The sequence below is a fragment of the Poecilia reticulata genome, chromosome 3 (assembly GCF_904066995.2).
Source record: "Poecilia reticulata chromosome 3, P_reticulata-male-v2, whole genome shotgun sequence".
NCBI classification, from domain to species: Eukaryota; Metazoa; Chordata; class Actinopteri; order Cyprinodontiformes; family Poeciliidae; genus Poecilia; species Poecilia reticulata.
Window position 1 is genome coordinate 24,991,003 of NC_088832.1, and position 25,807 is coordinate 25,016,809.

Genomic DNA, 25,807 nt, shown 5'->3' on the forward strand with positions numbered 1-25,807 from the left:
CTGCCATTCTCTGTGTCTGCGCTGATAATGTCCTCAGCATTTCTTTGCCATCAACTCCATGTCTGTCAGGCCTTTTTGTTTTCTTTTTTTATTTCAATTTTCCCATTTCAGTCCCTTTTATTGGCGTAACGCTCGAGACAGATGGAACGTGTAATATCTCAGCCTCGCCTTCACATCCTGTCTTCTCTCTTGTGAGCCCCCTTCCTTACCTGCAGCTTTTTCTCTTGACCTTTTATTTAAATGCTGCTTTGCCTCTTGAGCGACATCTTCTCTCAATACCTGCCTTTCCTCCAAACACTTCACCCAGACTGACCCCTGTGCATTGTACGCTGCTCCAGTGTAGTTTTCTTGGAAATGCACACACATGTGCACACGCAGACACACACACATTTGTTTTTTTCTGTTCACATCAAGTGAGCTCTTTATTTGTAAGTGTGCAAGTGTGTCCAATTGAGTGTGTGTTTCCGTTTTACTTGGCGTCAGAGCAAGCAGGAGCATCATGGTTGAATAGCATAAGGGCAAGCTGACAGTCTGGCAGACAGATGATGCGAGGCACATGACTGCCATGCTGGCCCTTCTTGTCTTCGCCACGTTTCCCTGTGCTTCTAAGTAGCGTTCTCTTTTGCACATAGTTTTCCTTTCTTTTGTTTGTTCATGTAAAAACCTGAGAATGTTTTTCCTGCTTTTCTTTTTTATCCTGCTGCAGAATGAATTGCTTAAAGTTATAGCCAAGGTGCTTAACGGAGAGAAAAGAAAGAAAAAAAGCATTTCTACAAACATATTCTGAAACAATCAAAACTCTACTGAGGACTCACCAGCTGTTGTCTCTGCTTTTGTTTTGCTTTTCAGTTTTCCCATTGTGTTTTCCTGCCTTAGCAGATGTTTTAGTCACTTTGAGAGACTCATAGGAAGGAGAAATTATTACGTAGGAAGTGAGAAGCACGAATGTTGATCATCACTGACACTTCATGGAGACATCACTGTAATTTCTTCATGTTGTGCTTTACATAAAATGAAGTAATACTTCAGTGAGTAATACACAGGACTGTGAGCATCATGGGGGGTGGTAGTGAGGGATTGGAGGGCTATAAAGAGATGAGGCTAAACATTAGATTGCAGGGGTTCATAGTTTTCCCATCAGGGTGCCCAATTAAGCTGAAAATCCTAAAATCCTACATTTCAGAGAGGCTATTTTCTAGATTCCCCAGAGGGGAGTTATAATGTGAAAGGAGAAATTGATGTTTGTAAGACAGATCCGCTGTGATCTTAGACATTTAAGCTACGATGTAGGTTTAACATACGGATTCTGTCAAGGACCAAATTGTATTTTGTTACTAACATAAACTCAGGGGATGATGCATGATCACAGTGACTTTGTACTTTCTAAATGTTTTGCAGAGGCATAATTCTCTCCTCAGGGGCTCCTGTTGCTCACAGATGTGCTTACTTCCATAAAAAAAAGTTAATGCATTTCTGTGTGTAAGGTTGGGGGAATGTACTGGTGGGCATTTTATAGATGCCTAAAAAAATAGATTAAACTCTAATGAGGATATCAATAAGTGTTCTTGTAGCTCAAATTGCTTAATGTCTGCTTGACTTCAGCTTTAAGGTGATTGGAAATCTTATTTGTTTCAGTTTGGTGTCAACTGCATCAGCTATAGTTTTAATTTTCAAGTTTGAAACCCATCGGCTAAAATAACACAAGTATGCATGTCTTTGTTCCTTAATGTAATGCAGACTGAGAGTCACAGCTGACCCATATGGTGTGGTCCAGCAAATTGTTCAAATTGCTGAAAATATTGATGCTGATTATTGGGAAAAGGTGAAAGAATAACCAGAGCAGCACAGTTTGTGGTATGTTGGGTTGGAGCACCAATATCCAACTACAGAGTAATGAAACAAGTTGGTCTAAGCAGGAATGGAGAAATATAACTATATAGTAAAATAATTTATATTAATGCCAAATATAATTTTGTTTCCTCAAGGTTCACAATTGAGCTATCAAAAGTGTCATGGAAACAGCAGCTTCAATCAAATAAGTTTAAATAGGACTTTATTAACTAAGAAAACATTCTGTTTCTGTCCATCATGGTTGAAAATCAACAGTCTAAATTATGTTCTGTTCTCTTTTTTTCCCTCATTCTCTTCCATAGGCTGTCAGTTTCAGTAAATAGAACCCGTGAACACGACAGGCGCTTTGAATTGAACTTTCACAAAGAGAATGCCAGTCATATATTTGGCTTTGTTTTCTCTTCTTTTCTGCCCTCCTTCCCTTCCTCCACTTCTCCATTCCCCCCTCTGTCCATCCAGCCTGGAGATCTAAGCGGTTTTCATCTCTTTGACGGGGAGACCTCTCTCTGTCTCTCTTTCCTCTCTTTATCTTCTCATCCTGGGAAGGCTCAAGTGCAGCTAACCTACTCCTGTTGAGGGCTGCGAGTCATGTTTGACCGAGCTCTACAAACCCCCAATCACTTCACATCTCTCCAGTCCTCCGCAGCAGTCGCGGTCCCCCACTCTTCCACCTCTGAATTGTTGTTTTTACTGACTGCTTCCTTCTGTCCCAATCTCACAAAGCTGTCATTTTACACTCTATTTTTTTTTTCTTTATCTGTTTATGTGGCAGTGATTTTAAAAGCCGCTTGTTCTCTTCAAGGCCTTTGTTGGTTTTAAGTTTAATCCAACGATGGGAAACTCTGTCATCGCTTCAGTTTATTTATTTACATTATGTCTCCTACACACTTCTACTACTGCGTTTTTAGATGTTATATTATCCTGGTTTGTGCTGTAATGTAACCATATTCATATATTTCCAGAAGCTGTGCATCAGTTAGTGAATGTCAGTGAAAAATATGCAAGTGTTTTACAGGACAAGCCATCCTGTGGAGTGGATAGGATAAAGAAATATTTACCAATCTATTTGTTGTCTTAGTCTCCTGTGTTGTCTGCTTGGTACACCTAGACAGAGAAAACAATCATTATGAATAAGAAACTCAAACAAATATCAACACAAACTTTCCAAATCAAAATCCTAAAACTTAAAAAAACAAGTGTTCATACTTCATGCTGCATGTAGTGGGTTAAGCTTATAGAAAAAGGAAGAGACAATAGCAAGATGTGATATAGAGGGAACATGTAGTTTGTTGAAAGCATAATCTAAACTCAAACTGTTCATCAGCTGATCAGACGTTTAAAACCTTTAGAAGCTACAAAGACCTACAATGGAACCAAAAGGGTCAAAAAATGACAAAATGGAAGAGGTTTTGCCACTGGATAAACAAAATAGGTGAACAAATGGGGACAAGAACACACAAAATTATCTGAGAAATGCATATTCAGTAATAAACATTTGTTCATCAGGGATCCACAAGCAAATGTAAAACAAAACAATCATTTATAGATCTTTTTCAGAGTTAGCAAAGGTACGCTGATGATAAAAAATAAAAAAAACATTCTTAAACATTTCATCTAGTCCTTACCACCATAAGTCTTGACAAAGCAGCAGATTCTAACTAAAATGAAACCACAGGCTGGAATTAGTACAATCCAAATTTGCCCTCTACCCTTTTTATGTTCATTTCAAAACAGTAGTGAACAAGCAGCAGCTGTACTCTAAATTGTGTTTTATGAGTGAGCCCTTTTATGGGTTTTGACCTATGTGTTTGGACATGACCGGTGTCTAATACTCAGAACTATTAAACTAAATGTAACGCAGAACAATTGAATATGGTTGGCCTCAGGAAGAGGGAATGTGCTGCCCATTATTATTGGACTGCACTCATACAGTGCTGTTCTGGTCTTTTTATAAAAAAAAACAAAGTGACATATTCCTCTATTTACACACACAAGTGCCACGCACATCAATACATTGACTTGGTAAGCAGCTAGATGTGTCTTCCCTTTGGACACTTGACATGTGGGAAGAAAGAAGGTGCAATTGAGCCTTTAATGTCCCAGTTGTCAAACTGTTCTTCCCAAATCAGTTGCAGCGACCATCAATATCAAAGCAAGAAAAATGGCACTGAAAGAATGATTATTTTTCTTTTTCTTGTTTTTAAGCCTTTTCTTTAAAATCATTCAGGTTGACAACTTTTGTTTTCATATCAAACCTCACTTAGTTTTTTAGTAAACAACAGATCCATCTGCGTTTGTGGAGTTGTATGCTTTCACTAGAAGTGGCAAAGGATTGTTAAGCAATGTAACCATGGTTGTACATAAAGAAGTCGATCTCAATAAATTGGAATATAATCATAAAGTAATTGATTTCAGTATTTGAATTTTGCACACAAGGTGGCATATTTCTACCACTTATATATATTAATTTTAGCTAATGAGAACTCCCAAACATGATCTTGTTTTTTTTAATTACAGAAATAACGGTGGCAATTGACCCACTGATAACCATTGATACTTTTCGTAATGATCATTGTTTAATAAGTTGGATTTTCACATAATACTGTAACCAATTATCCTGATGAAAAGTTGAGTGAAAGAAAAAGGCTTAGCGGAAAAGAAAAGACTTTTGGGAACATTTACAAGGTGTTATCTGCATCACAGAACAGAAAAAGTTACGACGCTGTCAGTTGCATATTTACATCCAGTCTCCAGAGATGAATTTCTTAAGAATACAACATATCTGTATATATTTATCTAAAATTAAAAAAACATACCAGATAGCCCTAACATAAACACATAATAATGAAACAATCAGCTTAAAATAAGTCCAGTTCACTAACTGACGACATATTGAAGGTGGTGTCAGAAAATGTAGGAGCTTCTTAAAACAGACACAGGCCAATTTGAAGGCATCAGATTGCAAAGTCAAGTTTCTTTTAAGTTAAGTTTGACATATACGGCATTTTTACAACAAAATCAAGCAATAAAATGACAGCATGTGACTGCATATAAATATAAAATACCACAAACCTCTTTAATGAATCAGTAATTTATTATTATTTTATATATATTATTATTATTTTCTGCAGATGTTTGTCTGAGTGTACAAGCAGGGGATGGCAATTGACAGGAAGCTTCACAGGGGTTAGCAAGGGGTTGTTCTTTCATTTATAGCATCCATTAAACGGTCAGGTCAAAAGTTAAATCAATGGTGCTGATGCGTTTTGATATCCAGAGCTCAGAGCCAAAATGAAAAGGATGAGGTCATGACATCAGCCATTTGATCTCTCTCTATCCTGTCTGCGGTAGAAACGTCCTGATAAAATGGTGAGGCGATGCGAGTCTGCCGGTGTCTGTGTGTGTGTGTGTGTGTGTGCGTGTGTGTGTGTGTGTTGTATCTCTGGCTGAAATAAAAGCCCTCTTTTATTGCTGTTAATAATCATAAACATTGTTATCTCAGATAGCCATTATCAGCTCTTCTACATCTCCGCTAACTTTCTTCTCTTTTTCCCTCTCCCCTCTGCGTACGATGGCAGAGGATGAGGCAAAGCAAATAAACAGTCTCTTGTGAATGAAGTGAATTGAGACAGAGCTCATCTGCATGCATGAGCAGCTCCCACAAAGTAACTACGCATATCAATCACGCTCCTCATGTTCAACAGGATCCGTGACCTTCTAAGGAATTCTTCTGGCAAGATATGGTGGAATGTACAAGACAACACACACACACACTTTCGCTCACTCACAAACTGACATATATGTATGCACACTTACATCTGAGAAGTGCTCACACACTCACACACACACACGCACGCACGCACTCCTTCAGTGACAATCTCACACCCGCTGCTCACCACTCTGTCACAGCTGTCAGTGCGGTTTGACACCGACTCTCCCTTCTCATCATTAGTTTTAGTGAGAGATGTCCTGTCCCTTGAACAAAAACAAACATGGCAGGCTGTGACAAATCAATTAATCAGACGGGACATTTGCCAATAGTTATGTTTCACTTACAAACTAATGTGTGTTGAATGTCTTCCGAAAAGTTTCCATTAATGTTCAGGCAACTCTTGCAATCAGCAAACCCCTCAACGGTTTTGATCAATGAAACATCGAAGGCGGATAGATTAATGTCAAAGCAGAGCCTCTTTTTGACGGATGATCTCTTTCCTAACTAACTGAATTAATGTACTTTTGAGTTTGAATGTTGTGATTGTGTTAGAACTTGTTTTGCTTGTTCAGTAGGAGCCTCACAGACTTTTCTTTTTTTTTTTGTATCGTAATATATTATTTAAGATGACTATTTCATATTAAATATAAGGTACCGTATTTTCCGCCCTATAAGGCGCAACAGATTATAAGACACACCTTCAAAATGAATGGCCTATTTTAAAACTTTTTTCATATATAAGGCGCACCGCATTATAAGGCGCATAGAATAGACGCTACAGTAGAGGCTGGAGTTACGTTATGCATCCACTAGATGGAGCTGCACTAAAGGGAATGTCAACAAAACAGTCCGACTCGGTCTGCGAGGAGAGCCTTCTGCGACTGGGCCGGGGCGTGGCCGGACGATGGTCACCCTTCTCCGTTCGCGCACAGCATGTTTGTGGAGAACTTGGTGCTACATGACCTGCAGACGACCTGATTATCAGGTTGGTAGGTAGATAGGTCAGTCAAACTTTATTAATAGAATACAAACCAGCATTCTGACAACTATCCCAGCATGCACCGCGCTCTTCTTCTTCTACGGGCGAAAATGAAGTCGGCGGCTGCTTACCGTAGTTGCTAGACCTGTTGTCTCTCAATATTGGTCCATATATAAGGCGCACCGGATTATAAGGCGCACTGTCGGTTTTTGAGGAAATTGAAGGTTTTAGGTGCGCCTTATAGTGCGGAAAATACGGTAATTTTATTTATATAGCACAATTTCAGCAACAATTTCAGTAACATTGAATAAATAATGAAGATTATATGTTTATGATGTGTTTCTTGTCTTTGTTTAATGCCTGAGTGACCTGTAGTTACTTACAGGTAAACACTTTCTGATCCATATTCATTTAGAATTCTTTTTGTGCTAATGTACATTCACTCAAACAATCCTCAGCATTTTTTAAAAGGGAGTCTTGGTCTGCATATTTGCTACATTTTTAAGTAGACCAAGTAGATCTGGGGTCTTCAGATCCCGGCCTCAAGGTTCGCTCTCCTACAACCTTTAGATGTATCCTTGGTCCAACGCGCTCGTATGAACTGGCTGAATTACCTGCTTGGTGCAGCCAAGTTATCTAGTCCAGCTAATTACATCATTATTTGACTCAGGTGTGTTAAAGCAGAGACACGTCTAAAAAGTAGCAAGCCTGGATTTGAAGAAGCCGGCTCTATATGATGGACGTGATGCACTTAAATCTTCACAATGCTTAATGATTACAACTTACATGCTGCACAGCATGTGAAAAGCTTTTTGAAGTTTTTTTGAACTGGTGGGAAAAAAAGGGCATATGCTTGCAGAAAGATCAACTTGTGACAGAGAAATAAAGAAACTTCACAGAAAATCAAATCAACACCCAGAAACAAAAACCCTGCATATATCGGATAAAAGCACCTGTGGTCAAAAGTTAACATGTAGGAAGAATTTAACTCTTTACAATAAAATGTCAAGATATTAAAGAGGTGAAAACAATAAGCACTATATTTTTACAAATAAAAGAGTTCAAAGTGTTATTAGGTACGACAGAAAATATGCGATCCCACCCATGCTCCCTATAGATTTATGCAGTCGACACGGTCTCCTTCTGAATCGCTCTGTTGTGACACAAAGCTGCTGAAATAGAAGAAAACCTCAGAGCACACACATCCAGTGGCGTACAGGGATAAGTCAGAGAATAATGGCTGACAGGGTTTCAGATTTCTCACCCTTTCTCAGTCCTTTGCTACTCATCTCAGTCAGTGATTATCAATCCTGCAATTACTCAGTTGCCACATATCTCTACTTTGTCTCTACTTTCTTTGCCCTTGTTTCATCTTTCATCGCTAAGTGTTCTTTAATCGAATTGAGAGCTTTTCTTTGTCTGTTTCCCATTTTGGGTGTTATTTACTCCCAATTATTTTTCACACTGTCTTTTTCCTGACATTTTGCTCATTCTCAGAAAACTTCCACCTTACTTCACTTTGTCCTCTTCCTGGTTTGCTTGTTTTCTTACTCTGCCTTGCCTTTACAGTTGTATTACTTCCTAATCTTATCTTCCTTCACTTTTCTTTTCTCTCCATCTCTTTCAACATATGCATTCCCTATCTCATTTTTTCCCCTTTCCTCTCTCCTTTCTTTCTTACCTCTCTGGCAGTCTATCTCTTCTCAGTCGATCAGACAGTCGAAGCAGCCATGCAGCCGGAGGCGAGATCTGGCAGAGAAGCCGCTCTGCCCGACCTCCCTCCCTCTTCAGAGAGAAAAACTAATGCAGAAACGCCAACAAGTTCTATCGATACAATTATTCACCATTAACATTAGCTTTCAGTCTTTCTAGGCAGGTGTAGCACATTTATGAAACCTTTGTGTTTAAGAGCATTTTATTTCCACAGATCCTTTATTTTGTAGCTGATGGATGAACATTTGCACTAGCTAAGCTCCAGGCTAGCGAATTTCGTTACTGGGCCAACCAGTTAACTGATGAGAAAGCTAAGTAGAAAACCAATCTAGAGGGTTAAGGAGGAGGATGAATTAGGCATGAGTTTCCTTCCTACGGCAACTGCCGTCAGTGTGCCCTGCAGCAAGCCTCTTAACCCCCGACTGCTTCACTGAGTGTCCGATATAAAGCCTCCAATTATAGCAACAGCTTTTTTGCATGTGGTGAATAAGTGTTTGATTATAAGCAGAGCATTTACTAAAAAAAAATCAGACTGCCATTTGACTGGATGTTTTGTATTCAACAGCACAAATCTAATCACTTTAGGTTATTAATCTCATATATTTTGCACAGGAGCGTTGACAATCGCTGAAATTTATTTTTTCAAATTTACTTTGGAAATCTAAAAGGCAACACTAAGTGACCTTATGAAAGACCTGCACAGTGGAAAAGATACCAGAGAGCCGATGAGTGTTTTTGCATGATGTGAGTTGTTGCCATGGTGGGAAGAATAAAAATGTCTTTGAATGGATCATGGAAACACTGAAGGAGTAACTGACTGACTTTTCTTTTAATGGACTTTTCCATTACATTAAGATATTTTCTTGTGCAATTCTGTGAAGTTCACAAGCAGAAACTCACAATGGTAAGCCTCCGACTTTAAACTTAAGCTTTCATGGATTGTCTTTAAAATGTAAATACATAATGATGCTGAGACGGAGTCATTCTGGAGAGCTGGCTTCAGTTGTGTGATGTAGTGCTGAGCTGCGTTATTGCTCGTGAGCTTCTCTCAATTGTTTTTCTGACAGAAATAGACAATTGAATGACTACAGCATAGAGATGTCTGTGCAGGAAAGCATTATTTTTGGTTTAACTGTTGTTTATCGCTCACTTTTCCTGCCTCTGAAAGCTATTTTAAGATGGCAGAAATCTGCTGGGTTACTGGCCTCGCTCTATCTGTTAGCTTAACTGTCCTGTCAGAAGAAATGTCTGTTTTATCAAACTGAGAATGTTCAGCTCAGTCTTCCCCAGACCAGATACAAATTGCTGATAATTGCACTAACTTTACTTCAAAAACGTAAGACTGGTTATTGAAGAAACTCCATCCCCTCAAAATAATTCAGAATTTAGAACGACTTTTATTCTTTTTTTTCTTGTTGCTTTTCTTTGTAGCTGCATTAGGGATGTCAAAATGACATCAGAGCAACTATAATCTAGTTTGATACACATTTCTAAATTATTATTTCTTCTTTCACTCTACTCGTCTTGGACTGGTTTTGGTGGATTTGTTCCAGATTTACTCTGAATTTTTTTTCTCTCCCAGCTCTCCCTCTCTTCGCTCTGGTTTTCAACAGCTGCTGCTCTAATTTCTCCATGATGTTTCAGAGTAAAATTTGTACTCTAATAGAAAAGATGCATCTCTAGATCCATCTTTTTACAGACGTGTTGCAAACATCACATTGTGCATAATTCATGTAACATGTTCTCCCTGCTGGAATCTTGGGTTCACAAAACACTTTGAGTGCCAAGGGTTGTACCGTTGTAGCTTGTGGCATGATGCAGGGATTTTTTTCTTGAATGTGAGACATAGACCACAAACATAGCGCATATCAAACCACAATATGTGGAGCAGGTGTGAGCACAGTGCAAAAGCTTGGTTTGCTGGTTCTGAATTTCCTGTTGAATCTGGAAGTGTGCTGTTCAGCATATTTCTTCTCCTTAACTATAGTGTTACAGAATGAAGCGCAGATCATAAATATTGAGCATCAGAGAAAATGTTTCTGTTTTCAGCCAGACTATAAACACTGTAGTTATTAGACCATAAAGAGAAGCTTTATTGTTAGATGTAGCATTTATTTTTATAATTAGTTCGGCTTATCACCTTGGGTGGAACCAACACTATAGAAGAAAAAAGTTAGACCAGAATCACTTTTCCATTGTTTATGTGGATTTCCAGTAAATGAAAAGTGGATGTCATAATGTACGCAATATAAAGACGTAGTACATTACACTGCAGATGGGCTGATGATACTAAAATTAGTATCTGGTTTGGAGATGCTTATTTAACCTGAAATTAAAGAGTAATTTCATTCAGGGCATGAAGCATTTTGAACTGAAGTGTTGAAACATGATATGCAAGTAAACTTGACTTAATTTATAGTAGATTTAATATAGAGATCAATGCAATGATGATATCAAGCTTTTTCAATTTTAATGGATCTTTTAATGTGAGCCTCACATGTCTCAAGTCCCTGAATACACAGTGTTTGGAAAATAGCCACTGAACTTTTAATTAAAAAAAAAAAACAGTTTGATCATCTTATTACTACCCTCAGTTACGTTTCTGAATTTATTGTCACATTTGATGTCTAAAATTTTTAATCAGTTGGCCCAATCTTGTTTACTTGAGCGTGCATAAAACAACTCCACCATCTAAAGTAAAATATAAATGTAACTTTGCTTTTTCTGTGAAAATTATTCATGACATTGAACTAAACGTATCTTTCATTTATCACCTAAATGCACAGCCTGCTGTAACATTTCTAAGACTTCAGTTTTCCCATTGTTGTGAAGGCAAGATATTTTTGAGAATGTGCAAAAGCAGGTGGACGTACATGGTTTACTCCAGCCCTCCAGTTTATTACACAAGAGATGGATAACCTTTAGAGAGCCAAGGATTCCCCCCTTTAATCCTGAACCTTGTTTGCGCTTCCAGCCATTGTTATGTGTGCAGACCAGCTAAAGTTTAATGTAAACAAGCCACCCACTTTCTGTCCGCTCAATGATAACAGTTGTAGAGTGTGGTGAAGATTTGTTCTCGCTGCGAATCGATGCTAATCACATCATCATGCTGCCCCGTCCCTCATGCTTCTCTCTGGGGCTTCACACTCCTCTCTAGCCTCTTTGTCCTCGCCCGCTGCTTCTCCTGCTCCATCTCTGTCCCTCCCCTCCTCCCTCCTGTCTCCCTTCATCATAAGCCATCTGAGGCTACTTGCACGCAAGCCAGCCCTCCAGAAGGGTCAGCACCAAGAAGACGCTGACACTGGAGTTGTTGCAAAGCAGGGAGCTCCCATAATGCATCTTTCATCCGTTGTTTCTGCACCAGTTGTGACTGATGATTGTTTTCCCACATGTAAAGCAGACTTTGTGTGGAAAAGCAATTTACTTGGGGGATCAATAAGACGAGTGAGATAACATGTTTCTTTTGTGTTTGGCTCTGATTCTTGCATAAGTCGGTTAGATGTGAAAGTGGCCTTAATTAATGGGAATGTTTCGAAAGGAACTTTTTCATTTATTTTTTTCAGGTGCAAATCTCGGTATTCTAAAAGTATTCTTATAAAAATAGCATTTAAAGTGGAAATATCATGCTTTTAAATCCTTCCTTTTTACATGCAAGTCATTCACTCATGGTCTATATAAAGCAGAACTGCAATGCGCTGGTCTGAATTTATCGTTATTGTAGCTCCACAGATCTCTCTCTTACGTTTCCCCGTTTGGCCATTTTTGTAGTTTGACGGCAGCCATACAGTTATCTACTGGAAGAGAAACTTTCATCCCAGAGTTTATAAAAGATGCCAACAACGGAAGACTTGTCAGTCCAGCCAGAGTCTGACCCAGAACAGGACAATGAAGATGACGAACCTGCAGAACCACACATTCAAATGAATGCAGTGCAATGTTACTGTATTTATACCCTCTCCATCCGTGTTAGCTACATATTAAAATATTAATGCTACCACAATATGAGGAGTTAGATAATGTGAGCATCAAGAACGTCACTGAATGCATTTGGATCATGTGTTCGCCAAGACGTAAATGGCAAAAACAAACCCAAATAATTATGTCCAAAATATGTAGTACATTTATATCCTCAAGGAGGGCAGCTGAAAGTTAGCACACAGTGCTAACAGAAGGGGAAGGCTGAATGATACCGCTATCAAACCAATGGCCAGAACGTCATTATCAACGAGCAAATTTGTGTCTGAAATACTTTTTTGTCATTTTAGCGTTCTTTGGAGCTTACTGCTTTGCTGTGTACATCGTTTCCATAGAGAGATGGAATTGACCCCTCAATCAGATGAAATATTTTGTAAAATCCCGCTGACACATGGCGGAGGTCGCTGAAGGAGTCGTCCTTCAGTGCTTCACTCAAGCTAGGGCTACTTTCCCCACATACTTGGGTACATTTCAGAGAAAACTAAAATTTAACCAGACGCTTTGAAGAGGCTCTGATGCCAAGGGGTAAGGTTAGGAATCTTGGGGGTTAATACAAGCTAGAACCAAAAACTTTGACTTGTCTATTGCTAGATTGGCATAACTGAACTTGGGCTGCAAAATAGCTGTGATAAAAAAAACATGAGGGATTCACAAAACTGATTAAGTGGAGGTCCTTGAGCTAGTTTATCAGTTCCAAAGACGTAATCGACAAGAAAATGTAAGAATGAGTAGAGAAAAACTTAACAAACTGAAAAATATGACCCAAAGTGAATATAAAGATATGTATGCACCACCAGGAGAAAATTAATTTACATTTTTTCACTCCTAGGTACTCAAATTACACAAAAAAAATTATTCACAGGCTAAAAAAGTGGACTTTGCAAGACATGTCTGCTTTAAATGAAAGACCAGGAAGTGTGTCTTATTCTGAACAGTTAGCGTCTGTTGTTCGAAAGCTGAACATAATTAACTTTTTCATTCACTGAAATGTTTAGGGCTTGTTTTCATCTGTCCTGTGCGGGTTATTGGTATCAGTTCTGTTCAGTTCAGTTCTGCTTATTTAGTACCTATTCGCAATGATTGTCATCATTTAAATCTAGTCATGTCAACAGATTCAGAGTCATTTCAATCAAAGCTTTTAAACAGTGTAGTGAAGCTCAGTTTATTATTCAATTTGGTAAAAAGATTTGAAGAAAGCCGGTCGACCTAGTGGAGCTATAATCTTCACAGCTGTCATGATGTGTAGTTTTTAGGTGGACCCAAATGCAGATGACAGAGGCTTTGAAAAGTTGGTGATGACTTTAATAAAAATATAAGAACAAAAACTTACAAAGATGCATGGAGAAACAGGGAGTGAGAACAAAAAACAAAAATACACAAGAAGGAAACCAGCAAGAGAAACATAAACTACAGGAACTGAGAGCAACTAGAAACAATAAATAAACATAACTAGAATCACTAAAGAAGAACAGAAGAGGAAATGGAAACGAGGCAGAACTAACAGAAAAAGCTAAGGAAGACAAAAAATGTCAAACCCCAAAACCAAACTCAAACAGCCTGACATCCTTACAGCAACATCCCCTCTGTATGAAGCTACCAAGTTTATAAAAGTTCCAGATTTTAAATCACATACTTTAAATTATACGGTTTAAATCTTTAAACTCCTAAACAATTATATTACCAGAAGAAGGCTACTACATTTTCTTTCTCACTAACAAGTCAGGAAAATGTCATCATGGAAATAATCTTTACTGTGAAAAACTCTCATCATGCAGTGGAAACTGAAGGCGCTCCACCTTTCACTCTTATCAATCCAAATCTGTTTTAAAGTTACAGTAGCAGGCAGTGAGCAGTGTACCTGTCAATCAGCTGACAGATTGACCACCTGAGCAGGTAGCCTGAATAAAACATGGTCTCTAAACTCCAGAGTTCAGCTGCTGGTATCCTGCAACTTTCAGATGCATCACGGGTTCGACGCATCACGATCAAATGACTAATTTACGGCCTCGGTATGCAAACAGAGTGGTTTTTATAAATATTTGATTCAGTTTGTAGAAGAAGTTAGACATCTAAATGTTTCAGGCCATCAGAGTTGCAGATTTGAGCCTTCTCTACTAATATCTTGCTACAATATTGGGTTTGTTATGCTTATTGAAGTAAAAGAAAAATTAAGTGAACTCTATATGTGGTCTTAATACTGTAAAACATATAATTTGAAGTTATTTTGCCAACAGATATGCTCTTACTATCCATTTTTTTTCCATATCCTGATATCATGAAAGCATGTTATTTTTTCCAAACCCTAATCTACCTTAAAACTCACAGCAGTCCATGTCACCATTATTTTTATATGTTCCACATAAAAGTGTAAGGCAATATTTGTGCAAATAAAAAACTAAACATAGCATTCTAACCTAATCTGACTGAGAATGTTTAGACTTTTTTGAAGTATCTTTTGCTACCAATCCTGTTTGTGACTCATGCTGCCAGTCTTTCTAAAGGTGACTCAATATTTGGCCTTGACGTTCATTGTTTGTAACCCTGATATAATTAACATGCCTGAGAGTCGGTGGACGCGACAGGAAATTGAGGGAGACCCACCGGAAGGCACGCCTGTGAACTTGAGTCTCATGCTAATTGTTTTGTGTTTTGATGCCGATGTTTTGCCATCAGACGCTGAAAGAGGAGGGAATCCATTTTTGTCAGACGATATTGCAGCAATGATTCTAAACTAGTTTTTATTTAAAATCTTAAATGAAGTAATGATTATTGGTGTGTTAAATTCTGATTAATACAATCTTATATATGAGATATCCAAATGATTCAAATATATGCATGTTTGTCCCTGTTAGGTATTTTTGTCGTGTGACATATAGCTAGTTACAAAGTCAAAAAAAAAATTACATTTTGACCTTTTAACGATGTCCCAGGTTTCAGTTTTCCAAATAATATCAGTATCCCAGATCAGAAACTGATACAGATATAACTCTAGCATTTCTGGAAAGGCTTCTGTTCATGCAGATACAGGAGTAATGTGATATATTTATTTATCTGAGTCATCAATACTTGCTCTAGTATCACTCATCTTCCAAAGAATGACCTTTTTGCTGCTGGGATTGTTCTTACTAAATGTGTTTTCTCTCTCTCTCTGTTTGTCTGCATGGTTACATGCCTGTGTCTGTCTGTGTGTCTGTCTGCGTGTGTGTGTGTGTGTGTGTTCACAGCTCCAGCTAATGCACAGATTGTGCACTCCGGTGCTGCATGTAACGTCAAGGATGATAACATAAGCGAGAGAATTTACACCATTAAAGAAGGAGACACGTTGGTGCTGCAGTGTATTGTAAAAGGACACCCACGACCACAGGTAGGCTGACTTTTTTTGTGTGTGTGTGAGCAGCTTTAGGTTTATGCTCATGCCTTTCTACCCTGAGTGTGCAGTGGAGTTTGGAGTCTCTTTCTTTAAAGGCATTCTGACAAAATCACGATGTCTTTGAAAAATAGCCTGTCAGCAATCTAACGTGCTCCAGTCCCTCTAAAATGATGGACAGATGAAATAATTTTTGTAGTGTTCTGCTTAGAAGATGCAAGCTTTCAGTGTGTTTGCTTAAATAACACACGTTAAAATATTTCATGCCATGGTTTAGACAGCTGATGTATAAAAACTCTGTGTTGTTTTATGTATGAAATTACATAAAACGTTGCAGGGAACTGGAGTGAAGTAATCACTTTCAAGATAGCTGGTGACTTTTATTTCCAAATGGATGGTAATGTGGTTGATAGAGTCATACATCTCTTTTCCATTCATCTTCCATCTAGTCAGAATATTCAGTCCGCTTTGATCAGCCCCCATATCCCCACTTTCCTCTTGAAATTCAATATTTAGGAATTTCTATCTCCTAGGTTTGCTGGCTTGTCAGAGTTTCGCATTCAAGCCTGCAACTCTTCATGTAGTTCCATTTTTCAGACTCAAAAATAGCAAAGCCGGAGGTCTTATCAAGTTGCTGATGTTGTTAGAATGCATGAGCACCTTTGCAAATCTGGCAGTACTTAACTTTGTTTGGATGGTTTGGCTGCTACATCCAGGCACTTAGGGGGCGAAACAAGCTGGTGTTTGAGAAAGCCGAAGGCATTCTATGATTAGAAATGCCCAACCACTGGCTACCAGCATGCCATGATGTACCTGTGAGTAATTACTTGTGTTTACGGTGTCAAAGAGGTTCAGTTTGTGCTGAGTCACACTGCCTCATCTTTCACTCACCATATAGAGAGATTACCTCCGTGCAAACCCGGCCCTAGGAGTTTCAGCTGAACCATTATGAATCCTGGCTCTGCGCTCAGTCTGTTGTCATGTTAGCAGGACTGTCACCGTATTTGGTTAGCGCCGAACAAATGGCTTTCATGAGTTGAAAGAGCAACAGAGCAGAGAATGTGCTTTCGGACTTAAAGGTCACAGGTTTAATTCCACAAAACAACTCATTGGATAAATGCGCTCTGTGCTGTTAAGAATTGAATTACAGCGTTTGCCTTGAGCAAGGTTAACTCTACCACTGCTGTTACTTGTAACTTGATGTAACACACAGAAGTAAGGTTTCTGAAAAAGAACATAATGAGAGCAAATGAATGAACGTGAGTCGAAAATCAGAACGAGGGTTTGAATTCTATTTCTGCATCAGTGAACAGTCCTCTGTCCATTTTTAGCTTTGGCCATATGGACGTGTTGGAGAACATCCAGTCAGTTAAAAAACCCCAGAAAAAAACATGTTTTTATACATCGCTATACTCCACACTCATGGGTGAATAAGTGCACTCTTCCAGTATTGGGTTGGACAGCCTTTTACCTTTGAATCTGCCTCCGTCTTTTGCAGTGTAGATTCAACTAGGTGACTGAAAAATTCTTCAGAGATCTTGGTTCGTACTGACATGATTATATCATTCACTTGCTGCAAAATTTGTCGGTAACACATTTATAATATGAATCTCCTCTTACGCCACACCTCAGAGGTGTTTTATTGGATTGAGATCTAGTGACTGTGGAGGCCACTGGAGTACATTGACCTCATTGTCATGATCAAGAAACCGGTTTCAGATTAATTCAACTGGTGCATTATCCTGCCGGCAGTAGAAGATGGGCACACTGGGGTCATGCAGGGGCAGACAGGCACAGCAGCAATAGGCTTAGGCATTTTGAACAATGCATAGTAGGTCCGAAAGTGTGAAAAAATGTATCCCAAACACTCTTGGTCTATCACTACAAGACATGATCCATCCATGCTTTCATGTTGTTTATGCCACATTCAGACAATCACAACTAAAACCAAGATTCATCAGACCCTGGAACATTTCTTCAGCCTCTTTTTGTTTAGTTTCAGCAACTCTGTGACAACTAAAGCCATAGTTTCCTGAATAAGCTAACACGAGTGCCACCTGATGAAGCTCTCTGATCCTGCAGCCCATCTGGTTCAATGTTTGACATACCCTGGTTGTAGTTATTAGAGATACTGATGATTTCCTATGATCTCAAACTAGTCTGCTCATTCTCCTCCTGCATCTGACAAAAACAAGACATCTCAAGTTTCTGAAATGCTCAGATCAGTCCGTCAAGAACCAACACATTCAAAATCACTTAAATCCACTTTGTTTCACATTCTGATCTTCAGTGGTTCATCTTGAAAACATCTCAATACTTAAATGCATTGAGATGTTCCCCTGAGGTTAGCTAGTTCAGTGTATTTTTAATAAGCATTTAAACATACTAAATAAATACCAATTAGGTAATGTCAAATGTAAACATACCTATAGAAACATACAAACATGAACACACCAGCTTCATCTTCTTCAACTGCTGCATCTTCAGCAGTTGAAAAGCTGTTTAAAATGGACACAGTGCAAACAGACATAAAAAATATTCAGTCTACATACTACATGTAAACACAAAATGCCAAAAAAACACGGCCTAGACCCGGGGACTGTTTTATTCATGCTGATATGATGCTAGTGGACATGCAGCCGGGAGAAAGACTGCTTTTCTCACCTCACACAATCCCACAGATACACACAAGCCCTCCGCAGATACATCATTTCACTTCATATCTGTCTCTGGAAGATCATGCACACATCCTCACACACACACGCACACACACACACCTTGGTCTGCATGGTAAAGCCATAGGAAAGCAGATGGATTTGGGGCTACAATTCAGATTTTATATGCATGTTTGTGTGGAGATGAATATGTGTAATGCAAAACAATTGCTTAATTTTCTTGAGTTAATGTTTATATATACGCCTTTAAAAATGGTGGTAGTTTTATTGTTTGAGTTATCTTTGTTAGCACACTTAGAAAAAAGATAAATACAGACCTGCACTTGACAACCCAATTTAATCATCACATTTATAGGCATCTGCCTATAAAAACACAATGAACTTTCTGAAACTTTTATTTTCCCAGAGTGCCGGAATATTAATCAATACAACGACGCACTGCAAATAACACATACTATGCAAGTCCATTTCCCTGGAGCAGTTCAGAGACGTAGGAAATTGCGTCAGTGATTGCTTATTCTCTAGGTCGGAGGTGGGTGTATATTTTGAATAATGATTGCTGTGGTCACATTGTCAGAATGTAAAATATATATATATATATATATGAGACTTACCCTGCCTCTGGCAAAGAGACGCTGGCTGAGTGAAAGTTTGTGCCGGCAGGTGCTCGCAACGGACATGTGCATGTGTAAGTCTGTCAGCGAGAAAATGTGCATGAAGGCTGACAATAACAAACAAAGGCAGGCAGAGACGAGGTCTTGCAAAGAGTTTGCAGGAGTGAAAACTTTCCTGCAACTTATTGCTTTGGGACGCTAGGGGGGACGTTGAAGCGGTATACTTTAATTAAATCATTCATGTATGTGACAAGCGAAATTGTGTGTGTAAACAGCAATATCAGAACAGTGTTCTCATACAAAATAAAAAAAAAGTGTTTAGTCCATATCTTTATTATTCAACCCAAACAAAAATTACACAAGTTCTGGTGTCTGTCGGTGTCACAACAATCTTTTATAAAGTCTACAAAGAGAGTAGTGTTTCTCGGTGGTCTTTATATTCAGGATATCGTCGTGGTGACAGCAGAAGCAAACAGTGTGCTGACCTCTGTCCAGCGCATTCTGCTTGAGTAGCACACTGCAGCATTCTGCTGCGAGTCCCTTTGGGCTCACAGAGGTTCCACCGCATTCCACTTGCTGCATCGATAACCTGATCCTTGTCACCCTCCTGTCTCCTTGAACATGTTTACAGCTTTCCATACCTCGTCTTATATTGCACCGCTCTGCTGAGGCTCTTCACTGTTTTATCTGTTTTGTTTGCTTGTTTTTGTAGAAAAATGTTGAATTATTGTTAATGCTTTTTACCCCTCCCATCGCTTCTCATTTGACACATAGCACACATCCCAATAAGGAACCTTAGGGGGCCTCTCGATGAATATATTCTGTGACATTATCTGAAAGTTGCCAGAAGCTTCTCAACAGCTAAAAGAAGAAGAAAAAAAACATAAACAAACCCCATGTGAAATGTGGTTTCAGACGTCCATGTTGTTTTTCTGAGTGCATGGAGTAAAGTTTGCTTGCTGTCTTTGGCAAAATAGTAGTCTGCTAAAGCTCAAGTGCTGCTAAGATTTTAAGCATTAATATTGCAACGTGGAAAACTGTATTTGGCCATTGTGCCATTATTTGCAGCTGAATTAAGAATGTGTTGAAATTTAGCTCAATAGACGTGGCTGGAATAGCTGCTGTAGAAAGAGAGAGAATTTGCAGTCTACAAACACTTACCCTAATATGCTGCTGGCTTAAACTATTCTAAACACGACGGATAAGAGTTTTGCTAAATGAGAAGTAGATTAAACATTACCAAAAAAGATGTGCTAGTTCACTTTTTTAGACATAGTTTGGTGAGAGGACTTATAAGCCATACCTGTTTTCTGAAGCATTTATCTTAAGATTTTAAATGGAAAAGGCAAAGACTGTTTCACTGCGGTGCGAATGATATGACAAGGGAAGAAGAAGTTATTGTCACAAAATTTCACTGCCCTCATTGACCTCTTTCTTCTGCAACTTGGTTTATTGTTATTATTTTAGTTTCCTAGTAAACACACCTGGCTTAAGAACAACATTGCTGTAAAGACTGTAGGGTTTTTTATTTTATTAATCAGATAAGCAGTTTCTTAGCAATTCAGTTTCTTTTTTCTTTCTCTGGAAAAGGAGCTGCTCATGTCCCCCATTTTAATGAGTCTATTTGATATTACAAGAATATGATTCATGGGTTCTGATTGACACTTGATTTTTCTAGACTATACCACTAAATACACAAATGTCACACTTTTCTTTTCTTTCATTCAAGCTGCATTTTTGGTGGATAAAAAAACAAAAAAACAAAATCTGTACCCTCCGATATCACGATGATGAAGATTTATCTCATTCAGTCTTTCTCCTCTTCTCTTTCATTCTCTCAAAAAGAGGATCCAATTTAGCCATGGTCAGGCCAGACCAATAAATAGCTGCTTTACAGAAAATGAGTCTGATTGAGGATTTATCCAATCCTTTATCAGGACTGATTGTTTACCTTTGCCTGAGCCAGACTGCAATGAAAAGAGAGCTCTCGCCTTTATCCATACAGAGAGGAGAAAAATCCAATCATTTCTCTCTGTCTTCCTTCCTTCCTGCCTTTGTTGCTCAATTTACCTTCATATTGTCTCTTTTTCATCTTTACTGCTCCTAAATCAAAAGTCTTCATGTCTATCTTCTCTGTTTCTCCTATATGTTTCTCTAGGCAATCCTCACATTTGTTCTGATTATGTCCATGTTGAGTTTATTTCTGTTTTGTTTTGTTTTTCTGTGTGTTTCATGCTTCCTTAATGCTCTGTCTTTGCTGACTAACAGCAAATCATACATCAAGTCAGAAGATGTTTGTAAGTGAACAAACAGCTTCATGGCCACCAAATAATACATCAGACAGGGCAGGTATACAATTATGGAACAGTTCAATACAGGGATAGGTCATGCTACAATATCCAAACCTTTAAACCACAGACAGAACACAGTTCCATCCACCATACTGACACTGTTTAAAAATATAAACAGTGTCAAAGGTGAAAAACCTATCTGTTCATCTAAACTAAAGTCATGGACCAGCTATGAATCGAGGAGGCTGCCCAGAGGGCCTTGGTAACTATGGAGGAATTTTAGAAAGATGTAGATATTTTTCAATGCGGCATTACATAAAACGTAAATAAAAACAGAATTTTAAAAATATTATTTCACCCTTCCACATAGTTTTATTATCTTTTGAGAGCCACCCGCAATCCTCTCCAATCGGAAAATTTAAGCTTCCTGGCTGAAATGAACACATTTTAAATATAGACCATCCATAATTATGAATTTGGAGTTAACAGTATAAATCATGTAAACGAATATATTATGGACACGTCTCAAGAACAAAACCATTGCTGGAAGGTAGCCATGCGTCATCCCATTTAAAGTTCAGCACAAGCCACGTGGGAGAAACTGCAAACATGGAAGAAAGTGCTCTAATCAAATGAGACAATAGTCAATTTAAATTCAAATAATCAATTTCCACTGAGAAACATGGTGTTGGCAGTGTCATGCTGTGGGCATGCGGGGACAGAGAAGTGGGACAGGACTATTGAGATTATGAATAGAGCTAAAACTTTGTAATTCTGAAAGAAAACCAGTTAATGGCTGCATAACAGGTCCGCCTAAACATAAAGTGGAAGCTACAGTAGAATGACTCGGATCAATACATGCATATATTTTAGATTGCTGAAATGTGGTTCTGCAAAGTATTGAGTAAAATAATTAATAAACCACATTTTTTAGATTGTATTATGTTTTTATTTCACTTCATTCTTATGCAAGACTTTAGTGTTGGTCCATCCATAACATGAAATGGATAGACCCACACTAACCTGTTATATAATATATTGAAGATTTTATTTGTTACAAGACAAAATGTGACAACATTCTCAAGGCTAAGATACTTTAGTGAGAAACTGCTTTGTTTGGGTAAGAAGTCAAAATGCTCATTAGATTTTTATTTGTTTCATGCCAAATGTAAACGTATTCAGAATCTGCATTTTTACCAATTGTCCTCTTTTTATTCTTTGTATTACAAATTATGATTAAAGCATTTGGAAACCTCTTGAAGTGAGCTAGAGATATGAGGAAAAAAATGCAGAAAAACTGCAACTCGCCAATGCAACAAATCCTATGGCTAGAGATGGGTCATAAAGTGCTTGAAGTATTGCTCATAGTAGCTTTCTGGACAGTTGGGCTTTAGCTAACAAAGCGCCCATACCCTCATCCACAAAGCCAATTTTGCTTCCCACACGTAGGCCATGCACACGCTCTCATGGCTTCTTCAAGAACACAAGAGAGGAGAGTAAATGGTTTTTCTGAAAGTGATTCCTACCTCCCTATTATTTATTCATGGGTCTGCTGGTCATTGCAACCTTGAGACTCGTGTGATAAATTCTATACAGGGGAACGAACGGTGGAGAAAGCTGCAGCTGGGAAAAGTAGAGAGGCCAGGGGAAGACGCGGGGAAGGGAGAGGACTGAAGAGAGGGAGGCGAGTGCTGCGGTCTGGAATATGGGTTTGGATTTCCGTCCTTGAGGAAAGAGTGAAGGGCGATCAATAGTGAAGCTGAAAGTGAGGCTGATCGGGTGGCACCACGAGGCTGCACAGGCACTCAGCAGGAACACAGCTTAGACACAAACAAGGTCACTGCTGGACAACCCCCCCCCATCCCCCCGAGCAGAAAGAAAGACAGAACTAAGAAGAGGCTTAGGGTAAAATCAAGATGCATCGAAGTTCAAGAGATGGTTCTTCGAAGGTGTTTGTGAATTTCTTTAAAACTTTCAAATGAAGGAAGAAAATTCATTAGCTTGTTTTTATTGTGCACTGGCCATAAAGGAAGGATGTCTTTGAGACCAAACAAAGGAGGAAAAACAGGAGAAGAAAAGATGTTTTGTCAACAACCTCGGAACATCAGGCTTTTTGTGGATGTGTTTGAGAGAAGGAAAGAGCACATCGGTGTGGTTCTTTGTGTATTTGTAAGGCATGATATGGACAACAAAAACGGAGTAGAAACTGATAAGCATTGATGATCACTGCTGTGTGTTTAGTTTGATGACTATATTTAATATTTGAGCTGTTGCATTTACAGAGTTTTCAAAGAACTGTCTATAATTTGGCGAGAGCTGGGGTTCAATATAGGTCACCCAACATAGACACCAGTTAACTTCAGTCATGTTTTTGGATTATGGAGGACAGCAAGAGTATCAGGAGAGAATTGACACATAAATGGGAAAATAACTTCAAACTCCATGCAGAAAGACCCCAAGCTGGGATTCAAACTTAGGACCATCTTACTGCAAGGCAACAGTGCTGCCAACTGCACCACAGTGATGCCTCAATGAATGCTTTAATTCATTTGAATAGCTTGCAAACTGCAGTGTTTTCATTGTTTATACACTAAGAATGATCTAATGTTCCTAAAATAACAGATGACTTTCAGTCTTTTCAGCTTTAGGTTTGCCTTAATAACTAAGAATTACTTTAAAGTCAGTACAAAAATAGTAAATTCATGGTAGACATGCGAGCAACTTGTTCCAGCTCAAAATGACAAATTGAGGAAAATCCAGCAGAGTTACACACGGATGACTTACTGCTACAGATAATCCCCGAGTGACAGTGACACTGAACGGAGAAAGTAGGCGTAACAAGAGAACTACACAATTTCACACCAAATAAGGTAGATTTCTCCAGAAAAAGAGATAAAGGTGATTCAATTAACGCCATATATTTGAATATTTGTCTCAAGATCTCAACAAAGTTGCATTCTCCTGCAATGTGAATCAACTATACTTGGCTAAAAACTGGTCAGGATTGATCAAATGATCCAAGAGAGCTTGATTTAAATGTCTTTTTGACAGTACATTTGTGCTGAAAAAAGTTCAATTCCAATGCAAATATCTCAGCCTAATGTAGAAAATTACTGGAATAGCTTTAAAATTGATTTTACAGGGTACTCTGATCTCTGGTGACAGTGCATAACTAACGCCAAGCTCAGTAAATATCATGACTGAAAGTTAGCTTATGAGCATTTTCATCATTTGCAGAAGTGAGACGTTCTTTTAAGACCTCAAAACTAGCAATTAAATAAATGTTTGCAGTTTTGCTTGCTTGAGGAATCACTGCTTGATTAACTTTCAGAATCACAAGTTAAGTCTACAAAATTCTATATTTGGATTGGGTCTGTACACAGAAATACTTGGTTAAGTTCAGGAAAGAATCTGAAAAACACAAAAAAACTCTAAATATTTTAGATAATAACACAACTTTAATCCAGCTTTCTTTCCGCTCTCATCCTGCTCCGGTATTTAGCTAATCAAAATCTTCCCAAACGGTTAAAAAAAATTAAAAACATGATCATAAATAACTTGTTTAGAAAACTAAAGAAACATAATATCTTCATCTTTGAATCTTTTTTAAAGTTGGTCCTGTTAAACTGACTTCTTTCCTCAGTCACTGAAATGCTTCCAATGGCAATAAAGCTTCTGCATGGCTCATTATTCTATGCCTATTAAACAAAAGATATATATATATATATATATATATATATATATATATATATATATATATATATATATATATATATATATATATATATATATATAAAAGTGAAGATCAGCACCCTTGACAGCATGAGACCAAACAATGACCAAATCAAATTCATTTTCATCATAAAACACTTCTGTGTGAGAGATGTCCCTGGTTGTTTGGTCCTGTACATTTCGTCTGTATATCTGAATGTCTCTGCAGTGTCTGCTGCCGTAGCAACGCACTGTGCTTGATTGAGTAACCCCTTACTAATGCTAAAACTAATAAAAATAAGTTCTGTGTTGGTGTCTGCATCTATGTGCTTGCAATATAAGTGACAGAGAGAAACAGGAGCAGCCTTGTTGAATTGTCCAGACACGACTTTAAGGCATATATTGCATGTATTTTAACATCTCATATTATTAAAAGACAGTTTTTTTTTCTTGACTCCTTATTTTGCAATGTATTTTAAACAAACAACTATAGAAAACATATATGTTTCAGAACTTTCAGAATCAGTTTCACAGTGAACTCTATCTTACACACATGAAATGATTCCTCTATCTTCTCATGTTGTGGTTTTTATTAGGAACTCATAATTGGATGCGGTCGCTATAGACATGTCAGGGTTGTGCACATACATGTACCAGAGACTAGCAATTTGCCATAGATTTCATATTTATGAAATCCTCCTTGACGTCAGATAAGTGACTGTTTGAACCGGTGTCACATTTATTTCAATTCTCGTTTTAAACTAAGAATATGGAAAAAAAAAATATACAACAGAACAAGCATGGCAACAGATAAACAGGATGTACATACTTTTATACAACTGAACTTCATAGAGAAATTAAAAGCCCAAGATTATTTTTGGCACACACGTCATAAAAACACTCAAGAGGAAGCCCAGAA

The 25,807-nt window shown here is 38.2% G+C and overlaps 1 protein-coding gene across 2 annotated transcripts in view; it reads left to right on the plus strand.

Moving 5' to 3' along the window:
• The window catches only part of mdga1 (MAM domain containing glycosylphosphatidylinositol anchor 1), a 176,014-nt gene that overhangs the window by 40,058 nt on the left and 110,149 nt on the right, over nt 1-25,807 (plus strand). For both annotated transcript variants that reach the window (XM_081605316.1, XM_081605317.1), the window contains exon 3: nt 15,455-15,594. In XM_081605316.1, the coding sequence (XP_081461442.1) occupies nt 15,455-15,594 (140 nt within the window). The remainder of the gene's footprint in view (nt 1-15,454; nt 15,595-25,807) is intronic.